Source organism: Anabas testudineus, chromosome 24 (assembly GCF_900324465.2).
Source record: "Anabas testudineus chromosome 24, fAnaTes1.2, whole genome shotgun sequence".
In the NCBI taxonomy this organism is placed as follows: Eukaryota; Metazoa; Chordata; class Actinopteri; order Anabantiformes; family Anabantidae; genus Anabas; species Anabas testudineus.
Genome location: NC_046632.1, coordinates 7,650,921 through 7,667,768, shown reverse-complemented (window position 1 = coordinate 7,667,768; position 16,848 = coordinate 7,650,921). Strand labels below are relative to the sequence as shown.

Genomic DNA, 16,848 nt, shown 5'->3' with positions numbered 1-16,848 from the left:
TGTAAGTTTGGAATATCCTTTCTGTAATAATGCTCGTAATATCTTTGAATTGTTTTTTGTTATGCGTTACATCTGACCTCCCTCCTGCATTTGACCTCAGTGTGACATATTTGACTCTTTGTGTGGACGTGTGGTTCTTTTTTTGGTTGTGGTTCTTTCCCCATCACCAGCTGTAACAAGGCAAAGTCATTTTCTTCTAGGATCAATCAAGTTCTTTGAATCTTGAATCAGACTTCTCAAAAATAAAATATTTTTTTTACATATTTACACATGTGGAACCTTCACATACTAAAATATCACTGAAGTGGGAACTTTGTTGATAGAGAAAATGAAAGAAGAGGAAACACTGGAGCCTCTTGTCCACAAACAGCAGGGGGCGCTAGCAGCTACAAAACCAGCCAATCCCTGCTCTGTGCCGAGTGTGTAATCCAGCCCCTGTCCTGCCTCGGGCTGACACACAAGTTGTAGAGAAAGACGAGAAGTAGAGAGGCACAGGGAGCAGGAGGGTTTGAGTGAGTCGGCATCACAACAGTCCAGAGATGGGAAGCTCGGCCAGATAAAGCGACGCGCGGACGCACAGGTGGGCGCGCAGGTCGCCTCTCACCTCTCGAAGCTTTGGATGTCTGCGGTGTGGAAAGCAGAAGAAACAAGAAACATGAGTCGGCAGCAGCAGCAGGAGTCCCAGGGAGTGGTTTTAACGGGGTACCACAGCAACACGGAACTGCTGCCGAAAACGGGACCGTGCGCCCCCAGCTGTCCGCCAGGCCCGGACCAGCAGTCCGCCGCGCCCAGGTGGGAGGCATGAGTGAGTGTGTTGTGGAGCCAGAGCACAGCGGCTCAGTGTGTGTGTGTGTGTGTGTGTGTGTGTGTGACATTGTTATTTCCCTCATTTATGAATTTAACCGCAGTGCAGAGGGGATGATCCCACCGCTGTAACCCAGCAGCAGCCTGGTTCACTGCACTCAGGAAAGCAACTTTATTATGTCCATGGGGCTTACTCCACCCTTGGCCTTTGGTTATGTTTTTCCTTGAGCACACTCCTAATCAGCAGGTTAACCTTGACTTTGGTATACTTGCTCAGGTTTTTTTTTTTTTTTTTCCTTTCCTAACTCTGACACCTTCCGTGCCACTGCAGCTCTAAGGATAATAATTGATTGTCCATTAAAAGATGTGATGTTAAAGAGCTGGATGTGTGTCACTGCTGGTCTCTGGGCCATGCACAGCTGAAATGAGCAGTGAGTGAATGGATCTTATAGGTGATCTTGCTACTTTTTGCTCTGTTTGTAATGTAATTGAAGTGTATTTAGGTTTTAGGTTTTTGGAAATTTCCCATTCACAAGTTCTCAGAGCCTGGTGTAACATGTCTGTGTAGGTGTAGTTGGAAGTGATGTAAATGAAAAAGCAGCATCACCACATTAGAGAGGCTAAAACCAATTCATGTTTTGAATCAGTTTATTGCCAGGTACAGTAAAGAACACTAGGAACCAAAGAATACAGGTAGGTAGGTAGAAAAGATTGCAGCTTCAGAGGGGAGAGTGGTTGCGGGGGGTCACCTGGGGGGCACTGTTCAGCAGATACTGGCCGAGCTGACTGTGTGTGTCTCTGTTCCATATGTGTTTAGATAGGCTGCTGTGAACAGCCCCCTGGTGTGGTAAAAATAAACAACCCAGAACAGCTGGTGATCAGATAGACACACACCTGCCCCTATGTGTGTGAATATATTCAGTGGAGGTATATATGCGTGTGCTCCAGATGGCCCGTCCAGTGAGTTAAGAAAAGAAAAAACAGCATCACGTTACAGCCTTTCTTTGTCTCACCTCCCACAGCAGAGTGCGTGCGTGTCCTGTCTAGGTCGACATGTAGGCTTAGTTTTGTGGTCATTGTTTCCTTTAGTCAGGAAATGGGAGACAGAGTGACACAGACAGACAGACAGACAGAAAGCTGCTGGCATCTTACCAGCAGTGGACATCCGACCTAAGGAGCCTTGGGTTACGTCTCTGCTGGAAGTCTTTGTAGTGTGACTTGGAAAAATAGTGCCCAGAGGACACACATGGTTCAAACTAATTGACTGTGTGACGCAACGGACGTCCAGCAGAAACACAATGCTGCACAGGAAATGACATCTGTAGAATGCAAGACGAGTCGTGAAGGGATACAGGACGGCGAGCACGAAGCATGGACTCCAACAAAATCACACCAAGTGAAATGTTGTCATTAAAAAAACAACTCAGGTGTCACTCTGATTGAATTTGGAGCCTGTCGGGATGAGCGGGATTGGCAACAGACTATTGTCCTAAATATGGACGTCATCTAGAGAAAAGAGATGGCAACAGAGACAGAGAGGCCTCAAAAAAGGGGAGAGACAGATTGACAAAGACACACTAGCATTCAGCACAAAGACAAGCACAGATGCATCAGAACTGAAGGGCCGATGATTTATGCAGCCTGTGGGTCACTGCTGAGACCAGTAGCTGTGTGAGAGGGGGAACAGAAGCAGCCTCTGTCTTCACAGAGGGCAGCTGGCACCTGTTGACGTGAACGGGAATACAGGCTACACACGCACTTCTCATCCTCTTCCTCCTTGTTATGTTAGTTGCAAAACTTCCCCAGCTGTGCATTGTTCGCTTTTTTTAATGTTCAGCTTCCAGAACACAAAAAACATGTCTCCTCTATCTTCAGTATTGGTTAAAAACCACACAGCTACGTTGAAATACCATTTTAGGCGATGCACTTTTCATCTTTTTCATTTTGTTTTTGCTCTGAAAAATGTCCCAGTTGAGTTGGCAGATTTTTGTCACTGAGGTCATGTGAGCTCAGATAGTTGGGCTGTGTTCACATCCTTCTACCCTGACTCACATTCAGCTGACTGGTGCCGATCGCCCTCTTCACTGGCCAGTGCTGTGTACTTCCATTGCTGTGTTTTACTTTTACAGGCTGTTTTCCCTCCGTGCACACATACTGTACACATGTGCTCCACATATGCGGCCGATTAAAAAGGTGTGGGGATAAAGGTACATTCACAGCTGCAGTGCCTTTTTCTTTTAGAGGTCATGCGTGCCTGTATGTATGAATGTGTGCCACAAAGATAATGTGTTTGTTTTACTCACAAGGGTAGCGCAGGAGTGTGTGCAACACAGAGCGAAGTCATGTGTACCATTGTATGTAAAGCTGTGAATTATGTGTTTCAGTTATTGTGGTGTGTGCATTTTGATCTTCATCTTATACAATTTATGAGCTTGAATTAAAAAACAGTGTTGTTTATTGTTATTCCAATCTGCAATCGTCAGAGTTCAGCATGTACTTGGAAGTGCCAGGCTTAATTTTTAACAAGGTTGTAAATATGTTTTCTTGCAGCGCAGATAATTCAGCTGCCCGTTGCATCAAAGCCTCAAATCTGCACGATGATGCCACAAGAAAAATTAAAGGCACGATCTTCATCCGGTGGAGAACATGACCAAAATTCATGACTTTAAAAAAAAAAACACAAATATGAATATAAGAACTAATGAGCTGCAGCTGAGCAAATAAACTATTGCTTAATGTCTTCAGTAATTTGACCTGCCAACCCTGCTAAACTGTTCGTGTGTGTGTGTGTGTGTGTGCCACTGGATGAAGGTAAATGATTAACTCATCCAATGAGTTCATATGTTTGTCAGCCATGTTTAAATCTGCTTCCAGGGTAAACACATACTTTCTATCATAATGGACACAAGGACACTTTTGCCAAACATATGGATAACTGTTTGGTTGCAATGACCATGTGTGAAGGGACTGAGTTGGTAGTTTTACTATTATCACAACAACGCGGCATAGACAGAAGTCCGACAACATGTTTCTGTTTGTGCTATTACACAGAGCTTGGACTAAATCCTACTGGGAGAAGGTCAGAAAGGAGGGAGGAGAAAAAAGAGGCGATGGGACCGTCAGAGAACAAATGCAGGAAAACAGGGAAGAAAACCAGGGCGTGGGGGGGGGGGGAGAAAAGTGTCGGAGAGGAAAGGGAGATGGCATGAAGACCCAGGCGATGTGTAGGAGGAGAGGAAGAAGGAAAGGAAAAGCATGACAAGAAGTGGCAGATCAAAACAAAAGTCATCTCAAGGCACTTTACAGTGTTAGGATTAGGATCACATCATCTGTTAGTACTAAACTGTCCTAAAACTAGCTCAACTCTGATGCTCTATATTTACTAGTGTTTTTTATGGCTTTATCAGTGTGTGTGTGTGTGTGTGTGTGTGTGTGTGTGTGGCAGGAAGTCTGCTGTGGTATGTGGCCTCAGCTCAGTAGGACAGCTCATAGTAATATGCTGCTGATAATTCCACATTAATTAACACTGCAGCATCAGTTCCACTCTGTTCAGTCCGACTTCCCGGTTAGTTGAATTTCTCTGCTGCGTGATTACAGATGTATAATAGAGTTACATACTGAAACCGTATTGTTTCTTAATTCACTCCATTTGTATTGAGGTTAGTGTCACTTAGCATTACTGTTACAGTAAGCCACTATTATTATTATTAAGCCAGTCTGTGTGTGTGTGTGTGTGTTTAAATACAACATTGTTGTGTAGCACATTGTTTTACTTAATAACTGTTTTGCGCTTTGAAATACGCAGGTGCTTTTCATGCTTTTGGCATAGTCACTTTATTTATGTATTATTCACCACATTATTGCTGGTTATTGTCTATTTTTTTCCCGGTCTTCACTGTAGAGTTTGCTTTCATTTCAAGTCAGCTTGCACTGACACATTAATTTAGTTGTTTCTAACAGGGGTCAACTTTTTAAACAACTCCCACGGACGAATATAAATATGGGTATTTTTATGATGTGACGTGTTTGGGTAGGTGAGATTAGACTGGTGATTCATAAGTATAGGGATGGATGACAACACAGCTGAAAGCAGCTTTTCAGCTTGATTGTCATGTGCCACAGAAATTAGACACACTGTAGGCAGCTAGATTATTAGTCAGCTGCACGATAATGGTACAGAGGCTGCAAACTTTAGTGTTAGAGGAACGGAAAGAGAACGTGCTTCCTGTCAGACATCAACAAAGCCAAAAAAACATGCACTGTACAATATCATTTAGCCTCTTTTAGAATCCACTTATATTAGTAGTGCTATTAATATTAGTAGCAGTATTTCTTCTACTTAACACTTGTACAACCAAGTTGTTTGCAAATTTGTGGACACATACACAAGTAGAAATTTAAATATGTGTGCTAATATGCCATGTAATTATAGTATAGTGCCGTTTTGAATTATATAATCTGACATTGGTGTCATTCAGTGACAACAATTACAAGCACCAATGTGTGTTTAGTATCCTGTGCACTGAGATGAGCTGACTGTGTTGAGTTCTGTTGAGCTCCTGCTGTTATTCCCTGCTGATGTTGCTGTCATTGGTTGACTGGCTGGAGATTTTACATGCCGCTGACTCAGCTCTAGTTAGATTCTTTTGCAGACTTCTGTGTCTGACTCACTGACGGCCAAGTGTCAAAAGTTATGTCTCAATGACGGATGAAGTAAATCTTCCATGCACAACTTTTTCCTGCACAACAAATGCTACAGTTTCTCAGACAATCAGTTTGCAATCGCAGAACTTTTTTTTTACGATAAGTGCTGCTGTTAGATATCTATCATAATGTCACTGATAAACACAGTGCAAAGTGCACAGCTCTGTAAAAGCGAAACAGTTATGTCAGAAACCTTTCCTATAATTGGCACATTTTATTTTCAAAGGCATTATAGCCAAGTTTTATGACGGTTATGCCAAATTTCTTTCTAACTGTGGGACTTATCTGTCTCCGCCTCCACCTGTCGCTGTCTTTCTGTCTTGTAGCCGCCGAACAGGCCAATACACCATCCAACAGAGCCAAAACACACAAGATGCAGACAGATCTGGGCCTGCCACTATGACCAACAGCACCAAAACCAGTAGCACTGAACCACTGTCGGTCCCCACTCCGACGTCTGTCGCCTGCCCCAGGTCTCCCCCCAGGTCCCCAAGTCAGCACCCTTCCAGCCCTAAGCCTAACTCCAGTCCCAGGCACAGTCCCAACTTCAGGTCCAGACCACGAGCCGCATGTCAGCGCAGTAACTCTCAGGTAATCGCGTGATTCATGTGATGAAAATGGCCGCACATACAGCCGAAGCTGAATTAATTAGCATCAGTTCAGTTCAACAGTTTGGTTCTTTATTGTGTGAGAAAGACAAGAAGCAAATGCTAATCTTATAATTAGAACAGTTTTATTTTGCCTTTCAAATATTTTCTACTCCCACACTACCACTGTGAGCTGCCATTTATAGACTGTAGACACACTTACTAAGTCAAGGTAGATGGGAACAATTACATATTTGAACTGTAGTCAGGTTAAATAATTAAAGGGACAGGTCAGACTTCATGAAACGAGGCATGAGTTACTCATGACTGCACCATGCTGGGGGATTCACAGGCGACAACCTTCTCTGCTGTTGAACTGACTCTAACTAAAAAAAGTCTGTCTTAACCACCAGTCTAAAACTGTAACAGCTGTACAGGGGGTTTGGTTGACAGGATTGTTCAGATTCCTTGTGTTTTAAATGATCTATAGTTCTAGGAAAGAATGTAATTTGGATCTTTCTGAAGATTTTCCTGAGAGTGTGCATTCACTTATCACCAGCATGGTGCTGTAATGATGCAGAATCATCTGGGAAATCTTACTCTGGCTTGTTCAGACTGGCTCTGAGTTTCATGCTTTTATTTATCTTATGTCTTTGCATCATATCTGGCACCTAGGAGCATTTTCTAAATTGTTTGCACAGTAGCAAGATATGTGTAAGGGAAAACTTTAAACTCTTCATAAGGAAGTTCCCATGCAGTATTTGCGTGTCTGCCCGTCTTGTAGGACTCCCTGGATGAGCTGCAGATGGACGACTATTGGAAGGAGGTAGAGAATATCACTCGTTCAGGAGTAGCAGCGGGAAGAGGAGAAGGTGGAGGAGAAGGGGAAGTTCAAGAAGAGGAGCAGCACAAAATTCCTGAAGGTAGATACACTGTGGGACGAATTGACTTGAAAAGGAGATATTTCTCTAAACATATGCTACTGTACATGGACATGGACATTTTTTTTGTTGATTTAGAGCCTTCTGCTTAGACAAGAGGCAGAGTTTGATTACAAGCTAGTTTGTAGTTTGGTTCCAGACTCCCTGAACATCACGTGACACACCCGTGGTACATAAAAACGACTGCAGCATCTGCATGTCCACTTGTTTTGTGACTTTTCAAAAAGAAACTGTAACTTTCATCGCATGCAGAGCCTGTGGCTAAGGTCCCCTGATCCTGTGTGTCTGGTATGCATCCAGTAACAACCTGATATTAAAGTAAAGACAAAAAAAGAATAGACGTGAGTCTGTGAGCCCACAAAACTGTAAAACAACAAATGGCTGACAAACAATATACTGCAAAGTAGAGTCCTATCAGAGGTAGAGTGGTCTGAAGTGACAGTTCCTGCCAGCTCAGACATGTGCAGACTGGTCCTGTGTTGCCATGAAAATGAGAAATGTGGTTCTTGGGTGATTTCTGGGAGTCTTACTCAGTCTGTTTTGAAAAGCTATTATTCTCTGGGGCAAACGCAGTCTTCCTGTGTAATATGTGTCTTTACTTCTGTCTTCCTGTGTAATATGGTCCCTCCTTTCCCTTTCCTGTACCTGTAGAATCGTTTAAGTTTAACAATGTCCCCGTTTCCTACACTGTTTATTATACTGATCTCCTCTTTTTCTCATTTTAAACTACCAAAAGGCACAAGGGACACATCACCTCAGGAACCAATATTAAATTCATCTGTCATCTTCCCTTTCTAACTTGATGATTTCTCTTTCAGAAGGAGAGCAGGAGGAGGCGTGGCTTACAGAGGCGGGGCTAGCACGGCTGTTTGATGATTCACTGGCAGCCGACCACGATCAGGTGTCAATCATTTATCCTATATTTAATTAGTGAGACCTGAGTCCAAGTTGAGTCATAGTTTATTGGTTCCTTGTAGTTTAGATCTATGAATGATCATTTACCATTGAAACCTGTTGTTTAGGTCACAATATAATTAAACAGACTCAAGAGGTTGTTAAGTGGACGTTAAACTAATTGACTGATGTTTGATTCGGATGGATGGACTGACAGGAAGAAGACAGCACCGTGTTCTTGTCCACACTGACCAGAACTCAGGCGGCGGCTGTAGAACGTCGCGTGACGTCACTGCAGCAGACGCTACGGCGGCGAAACCGACAGCACGTTCCTGATGTTAGGGATATATTCAGACCTCCTAAAGAGGTTAGGTCTCTCACACACCAACACACATGAACACAAACATTTATGAAGAGTAAGCGTATTTGAGATTATAAAACTGAAGCTTCAGGAAAATAAGGTATATTGTACTATAGGTACTCAGAGTTCATGAATTAGACATTTACTTCTGATTTATTATTTTTTTTCTTGACCACAGAGGAAGTGGTCACAACTCTGCGTACTTTGTATTTGTAGCAACTTCTTCAATCCCTATGTAAAATCAGTTACTAATTACCAAGCTGCCTGTAGCTCTGTTGAGCCCTTTTATCGCTGCAAAATCAAGTCCCTTAAATACATTATACTGAGATTACATGAGGTTGATTGCTGTTGAACAGATACTAGGAAACATAATGGGCGATTTGGATAAACATGTGATTACTACTGTTGTCCCATGTTACTCCAATCAGATGAGCATGTGGTTTCAAAGACAGGTCTTGTATTTTCTTTTATGTAGTCACCTAGTTTGTCCACTAATTAACAGACAAGCTAATATGTAACATGAAAAAATGCACTGCGAGGGAGCACTGTGTCAATTTGTGACTTGGTGAACATTAGACTGTGTGTTGTACCCTTACATGTCTCTGTGTGCTGCAGGATGTGGATTCTAATAAACTCAAAGAAGGAAGTGAGACAGGACAAAAAGATGGCACTTTGGCTGGTATGTGTAAAATACTCTCTTGACATGAAGTTTGACTCAGCGTGGGGAATGGCGAACTGTGACACAAATAAACTTCTGCCTTATACAATTATATTTATAGTGGTTCATACAGTAAATACATATTTATAATTTTTACATCACTTTAAAAATGGGTGCAAAACTCCAGTGGGGTTTTTAAAAGTACTGAAGAAGCAGCAGGCCTGTCTTCCTCTTTCTACAGTGTGACTCAAACACTGTGAGGTCAAACTAAATGAAAACAAAATTAACACTCTGACTCTGACTGTACTTTTCATACAGACTGTCCTATCTTATATTTCCCTTTCGTGTGTATAACAGAAACGGAGACGGAACTGAACGTAGAAGTGGCATTTTCGGAGCAGGCGCTCACCTATAGGGACGACCATCAAAAGCTCACCGCCAGCCCTAACTCACCTGATGACAAGCTACCAGTGAGTCACATTCCTGCAAACACACGCACACAAAGGCTATATGTACATTCGCTTCATCAGAAGGCGTATTTCTTTACTGATACTCGGAGCATGTCTGCACTTGTGGAGGAGCCAGTGTTCAGTGTCGTAGTTATAGTGAAACAGGATGCACTCATTTGATACATGGGTGAGGGTCATAAACCTCTATGCAAAACTCATTTTTATTGCTTTCTTGTTGTGGGTGTTCCTTAGCACAGGGTTATATTAGAGCTTGTACTAATAACTTATTAACAGTCAGGCTATTTGTTATTTTTTCAACAATTTGAACCTGTGATGTAAGATGAGGATATGTAGAATCCAGCAGCATATATTACATTATTATGTGTGTGTATATATACAGAGCATGGACATGCACATACAGTACATACGCACATTGTGTTGCAGAGAGCATCTGTACAAAGCTTCACTTGTGTGTGAGCTGTTTGACTGCTGGTGTGTACTTCCATCTGGTGGTGGAGGCTGGTATATGAAATATTTCCACTTCTCTCTAAAGTACACTTCACTATTAGTCAGTGCGCATTCATCATTGAATATAAAAGGTGACACAGTTAAAAACAACAATGTGCAGTGCTTACTTTTCTCCTGCAGCAATGTTTCTTTGTCTCCCTCTAGAACTTTAAGCTCCTCCGGGATAAAACAGGTCAGACCAGAATAGGAGATCTGTCTCCCCAGGATATGAAAAAGGTAAATAAAGTGAATGTTACAGGGGGAAGTGATACTATTTGATCTGTGGATGCACGTATGTAAATATTTATATTACAGTGAGAAATGTTTAAGACACACGATTAGAGACGAGTTATTACAGTTGTTGCTAAATGCAGTCATTATTTAAATTTCCATGCCTTAGATATATAATATTTAATGTTTTAATGTTCTGTCAGGTGCGTAGACTGGTGCTTGTGGAGATGACCGCTCTGTTTGATACAGCTGGGATAGATCTCAAGGCGCACAAAGCTGTCAAAGTTAAGACTAAAGGTACACACACACACACACACACACACACACACACAGTCATTAAAACAACTGAATTCTATACAAATTACGATTCCTTCCAGGTAAACATATTATACTACTGTTTTTAAGCCGAGGGCGACAGTGGCAAGGAAAAACTCCCTGAGAAGGCAACAGGAAGAAACCTTGAGAGGAACCAGACTCAACAGGGAACCCATCCTCATATGGGTGATTACATGCTGTGTAGGCAGCAGTCCAGTATAACAGTTAAAGTATTTTAAGTTAATATGGAGTCCAGTTAGTTATTGCAGGCAGACTAGTTCCATTCCTTGACTATCGAGCGTTGAGTCGAGACCTCCAAGAAACAGCTTCCGACGTCCGCCGAGGCCGGGACCGACATCATAGTAGCTTGTGACCAATCCAGTCTCCAAACGCATCCCAAAGGGCAAACGGTGGATCCAGGCGACGAGATCTCCAGCCAGAAGTTGGGCATCAGGACGAGTCAGACAGGTCCAGAGGGCAAAGGGTGGAATGACGTGTAGCTCGACAGAGAGACAGGAAGAGGGAAAAGAGAGAGGGAAAGAGAGAGAAGAGGAGAGATTGCAGTTAGTTGTATTCACAGTCAGATAAAGTTTGAGGTGAATGTATATTTAGTGTAGTGCAGCAGGGACTCCGGCAGGACTAATTATGTGTCTGTTTGTGTGCAGAAAGTGGTCTGTTTGGTGTTCCCCTTGCCACTTTATTGGATCAGGACCAGAGGCGGGCTCCTGGGACAAAAGTGCCATTCATACTTCAAAGGGTGAGCACTGTTCTAGCCGATGATATTGTCAGGTCAAAGACACGGATAAGGTACCAATACAGCAGTAATGAGAGGAAATGTATTAATTGATTAACTAGCTGCAATATATTAACACATCTAACTTACTCATACCTAACCTTGATCTTGCTGTCATTTTCCTAGCTTATTAATCATATAGAGGAGGAAGGATTAGACACAGAGGGGCTGCTGCGGATCCCTGGAGCAGCCACTCGAGTCAAGGTTGGTTAAAATGTTCGACTGTCACCATCACCGCCACGACAGATTTTTTGACAGTCGCTAGTTTGTGAAGTTGCTGTGTCTGTCCCACATTTAGACACTGTGCCAGGAGCTTGAGTCCTCTTTCTACGATGGGATGTTTCCATGGCAACAGTTGAAACAGCATGATGCTGCTAGCCTTTTGAAGCTGTTCATCAGGGAGTTACCTCATCCGTTACTGACTGTGGAATACCTCAATGCATTTCTAGCTGTCAACAGTAGGTCTACTATTGGATCATAAAGAGATATGCTTATTCACACGCACTCTGCAGCCACATCATTAAAGTTGGCACTCCTGTGTGTGTTTTCAGAGCTCCCTACAAAGAAGCAACAGCTGCAAGCTTTAAACCTGCTGGTCCTTTTGTTGCCTGAGGCCAATCAGGATACTTTGAAGGTAGGATGTGCACTCAATTTAAAAAGGTTCTTCGTACAGCTTCCATAAATGTTTACTTTATGAGAAATTCTTTATTGTTTTTTTTTTTTTTTGCTAATTAAATTTTGTGTTCGCAGGCGTTAGTGGAGTTTTTCAAGCGCGTGATTGATCATCAGGAGAAAAATAAAATGACACTCAACAATGTCTCTGTTGTCATGGCACCCAACATCTTCATGTTCAAAGGTTTTCGCTCCAAGATTACAGAACAACAAGAGTTCTCCATGGCAACTAGCACAGCAAACATCGTCCGGCTGTTGATAAGATACCAGAATCTTCTATGGACAGTAAGAATAAAAAAAAAACCAAAACATAAAGAGCCCCTTAGCTTCCCCACCATTCCAGTCATCATTATAAAAACTGAGTTTGTGTCAGTGTCAACAATATATGTCAGGCCATCCTTATTAGGCAAAGTTATTCACAAAAGGATCTGTGTTACTTTTCCATGGAGTGATGGTGGAGGATGGTACGGTGTGTAGTGAGTGCAGCAAAGCTCACTTTTGTTTGTGTATCTTTTCTCCAGATACCCAAGTTCATTGTGACCCAGGTCAGACAACAAAACATGGAAAGTCTGAAGAAACAGAATAAAGACAGAGCTGTAAGAAAGCTGCTGAAGAAGATTACCACTGACAAGCCATCTGACAAAGCTGTTCCTGAGGTAGGAATTTAATTTCATAGCTATGTCAGAGAGCTATTTGGAGAAATAACCTTCCGAAGAAATGTGGTAATAAGAGAGTGTAACTATATATTTATTTTGTCATAGTTTTTTGCTTACCTAAACAGATGCCTACTCTTATTACACATTGGGTTTACAAGGCCAGTTTAGAAGCGTGTAAATAAGGCCATATGTAATGATGGGAATCTCATCATTTAGCTGGCCTTCATATCCAGCTTGAATTACTTTAAAATACTCATGACATGACGACCAGTAGGGGTACTAAGGGTCAGAGCCACAGCAAAGTTTGCTGCACTTTAAACCTATTAATAACTTAAATTATCACAGTCAAATTATCTTTTTGTGGCCATGGTAATGCACAGATCACTGGACATATAGAGTCTATTAAGACAGCGACACCTAGTGGTGCCATATAAGAATGACGTTTCTGTGTAAACACTCATTGAGACATTAAAGGCAGATCATTTTATAAGATGTGAAGTGATTAGTTCTCAGAAACTGTGAACAGTAATGGCCCAATCTGCCCTAAAAGTGTGAAAATGTCACATATGTCTAATAGAATCATTGTGGGGTTCACACAGTCCTTTTTTTATATCAAACAAGATTCACATCAGATCGGTAAAAGGCCTCGTCTCCCCTAAGGTGCCAGTGCTGAGTGTAACAGTGTGATTAATTGTTCATCAATATGTATTTTCCAGCCTACTGTTCCTTCTCACTACCATTAAGTCTTTTTGCTTTAAGGCAGCAAAATGCCCCCTTACTATAGGTCGACAGGCTATTGTGTTGTAGCAGCATATTAATATGGATCTGTTGCTGAATGAGTAACTACAGCCACACTTGATCCTGTATGCTGTAAGTGCCACAAGGCCAGACAGCGACTCAAGTTTATTAAACAGAAGAACAGAAATGTATCCAAGTCTGCATTTTTTTAGTCCTCTTCGGCCTCTTTCTCTTGTGAGTGTTTGTGTTTTAATGAGGAATGTGTTTTGGAGGATGACCTCATTTCGTATGTTTTATGGCTGCGTGATTGACATGTTTCTCTTCCATTCTCTCTGTTTATGTGTCTCTGGCTTGGAAACCAGGAGGGTTCGCAGGGATTTATTCGAGTCCAAGCACCTCAGTTTAGTAAAATTTCTATGGCAGTTCAACTTACTGAAGAGTTGCAAGCTGCTGACGTCTTAACACGCTTCCTCAGTCAAGATAGGTATAAATACAGCTCATCATACATTGGCCTAAATACATACATACAGCATCTTGCCTTGGCAATGTAAGCCCTATCCTCTCTTATATCTATATCCACCCATATTTTCTTATCTCTCTCTCCGTTGCTCTTTTTATTTTTTTGTCCTCCCAGTTCAGTGACAGTGAAACGAGAAGAGCTGTGTCTCTATGAGATTGGTGGAAACATCAGTAAGTTGTGCTCATACAATTTATTTTTTTTATTTCACTTCAATACAGACAACTCAGTGAGTAACTACAGTATCTCATATGCCTCTGTTCCTTTCTTTCTGTGTTTCTCCTGCTATCGAAGAGGAGAGATGTCTAGATGGGGAAACCTATATGAAAGCCCTCTTACAGCTCAACCCTACAGCAGAGTGGGTCATCAAACCTGTGCAGCGATAAACTCCTTCCTACCATCATGCCTCCCTGGGATGCTGCTCTCACCAGCGGCCAACTGGACTTAGAAGTTACATCATCTGGTTCTCTCTGCTTTTTTGTTTTGTTTTGTTTTGTTTTTTTTACACACAAACCATTCAGTTGGTTTTTTTATATATATGTTGTAAGATGGTTTTATAAATTAGCTCTACCAAAGAATGCAAATATTTCAGTGACGGGACCTATAGTAGGAAAATTCATTTGGTGAAAGGTGTGGTAATAGATTTATTTTACTGAGGCAGGAAAATTACAAAGTGTGTGTAAAAATAACCTTGGATTGCAACCCTCTCATTATGTTTTCCACCTGGCCTTATGCTTCTTACTGTAATTTTGTACCTCAGGTACGACTAGTCTGAAGTACAGCACAGTTGTGCAGGTGAAAGAAAACCACTTGTTTGACAAGACCACATCATTTCTGTTATCCTGGTAGACCACTTTTGAACACTGGAAATATAATATTTCCTATAGCATAGTATTTCCTATAGTTTTTCTCAGCACTTGAGCCACATTATTGTGAATCTTAATATTTCTGGATAATGTAAGGAATAATTATTGCAATTGTATACTGTGATTTATTACCACTAATCACTTTGTTGTGCCCGCAGTAATAAGATGAAATAATATAGCTTGGAAGAATATTAAAATTGTATCATGATGTCTATTTTCTCCTCCAACCCATATGATTACAATATGTAATGTCCCTGTATGGAAGCACTTCACTAGAAAGAAGGAATGAACGATGTAGGGAGTGAGTGGTGCCCTTTACTTTAACATGCAGTATTTCACAGCACAAACTGGTCAAACGTCTGCAGGTCTCACGTTTTCATGATAACCAGACATATCCTGTTCCTAGGAGTGTTCTGTTCTGGACAGAGATCTCAGATGTTTTTCCTGGAGTCTGCTGGAGTCGCTCTCCCAGAATGGGAGTCCATACTCAGCACACATGTACCCGCCAGCCACTTAGTTATTGCTTTCCATGTATGCCCTGCCTGCATCCTACACCCTGCTGTTATGTGCCGGATTGTGTCAAGGGCGTCTTTGCACAGCCTTCACCTGGATGGGAGACCCCAGCAACTGTTCATTTTGTACTTAGAGCTTGTTCCTGTGCTGCCGTGATTGGTGCCTCTTCAATGATAATTTTGATGATATAAATTGCTGATTTTATAAATGGCCTGATGAAATGATACACTCTCACAAAGAAGCCCTATCTGGGCACAAATACATTTGGCTTTTATTGATTTGGTTTTCACTCTAGTTATCAGTACAGTGGCAAAAGTTTTATTTAGCTAAGAACATAAAATCTCTATTTTATCTTTTTGGCATTTCTCTGTGCTTTTCTTGGCTTTCAACAAGTGTAATCTCATTCTGTGTGGTTTCTCACACTTTCAACAGCCTGTGGAGGATCATATCTGCAACTCAAACATTGTGAATTTTTGTTGTATGGAAAGCTGGAGCATTAAACAACAAATGTGTCGCTGTACGAGCAGTTTTTGAACGGAGTCTGTCATGCCTTGTATTATCTTTTACCTCCCCATTCAGTTATGTATTTGTCTTATGCCTGTGACTGTAATGACCACTCAAAAAACATGTAAATAAACTTACTGTTATTAATTACCACATCTGCCAGCATGACTGCTTTTGTAAAGTCAGTTACAAAGTGCTTGCATAATGAAAACAATTTTGGTGACTGCTATAGAGTTGCAAAATTTGGATAGATTTTTGTCATTACGTCCAACACGTCCTTACAGTAACTTTATTTTCTCCAATAACACCTGAAAGCACCACACTGATGCTGGTTCATTAAACTAATTTCTTGTGATTATTAATGACCCTGGCTAGTCAGATGGTCAGATGTGCTAATGGAATCAGTGATACAGACACCAAACAAAATGCAGCATAGAAGTGACAATGTTTAGGATTTTAAATGATTATTCTATTAATATAATGATGCTGAAGCCATTGCAGATTAATGGCAGATGATCAGGATATTTGTTTAAAACATATTGAAAACAAACATGTACAGTAATATGCCAAGTCTCTTGTTGTTTATTGTATAATATACATTTTTGTAGTTTGCCAATTTAAAGTAAATTCAAACTCTACTTTTGTTTTCAAAACAGTTTGGTGAATTAGATAGTTAAGACAAATTGTGACCTTTAGTAACACTTTTACCTTAAGTGTGGACAGATCTCTTACAATGTAGGCTCTTGCAATTTGCAAATCTATACAAAGCCACAGGGCATAAAGATTAAGTTTGCCGGGCTCAAGGCACTTTTTATTTCATAGCAGCAACATGCTTTGGTGTCACAGAGTGCAGAGTAAAACATTAATCCTTCAGAAGCACATGCAGACAGCACCCAGTACTTTTAGTCTTGGTTTCTGGTCTTAACAATTTCTTGCAATGTTGACCTTGTACTGAAATTTGCATAGGTTCTTTGTGATCTGTATCACTTTTATATCCATGCCATATTAATAATTAACATGCTTGGGGGTGCCTCTGATGTAGAGCAGCCACCAGCAGCCTGCAGATGATCACTACAAACTTGTGTGTTGTGGTGTCGTGGACAAGCCCTTCAACCAGAAACACAACTGTGTACGTACC

The 16,848-nt window shown here is 41.4% G+C and overlaps 1 protein-coding gene across 1 annotated transcript; it reads left to right on the top strand.

Annotated features, from left to right (window-relative positions):
- Nucleotides 1-454: 454 nt before the first annotated feature.
- arhgap18 (Rho GTPase activating protein 18) lies at nucleotides 455-15,865 on the top strand. The gene is made up of 18 exons (XM_026341568.2): nucleotides 455-792; nucleotides 5,835-6,099; nucleotides 6,880-7,018; nucleotides 7,855-7,937; nucleotides 8,148-8,297; nucleotides 8,907-8,970; nucleotides 9,307-9,419; nucleotides 10,071-10,142; nucleotides 10,340-10,433; nucleotides 11,117-11,208; nucleotides 11,371-11,448; nucleotides 11,543-11,702; nucleotides 11,796-11,878; nucleotides 11,995-12,201; nucleotides 12,438-12,572; nucleotides 13,673-13,794; nucleotides 13,945-14,000; nucleotides 14,122-15,865. Exons 1-18 carry the CDS (start codon nucleotides 620-622, stop codon nucleotides 14,211-14,213), a joined length of 2,178 nt encoding a protein of 725 aa, XP_026197353.1. The 5' UTR covers nucleotides 455-619; the 3' UTR covers nucleotides 14,214-15,865.
- The last annotated feature ends 983 nt before the right edge of the window (nucleotides 15,866-16,848 follow it).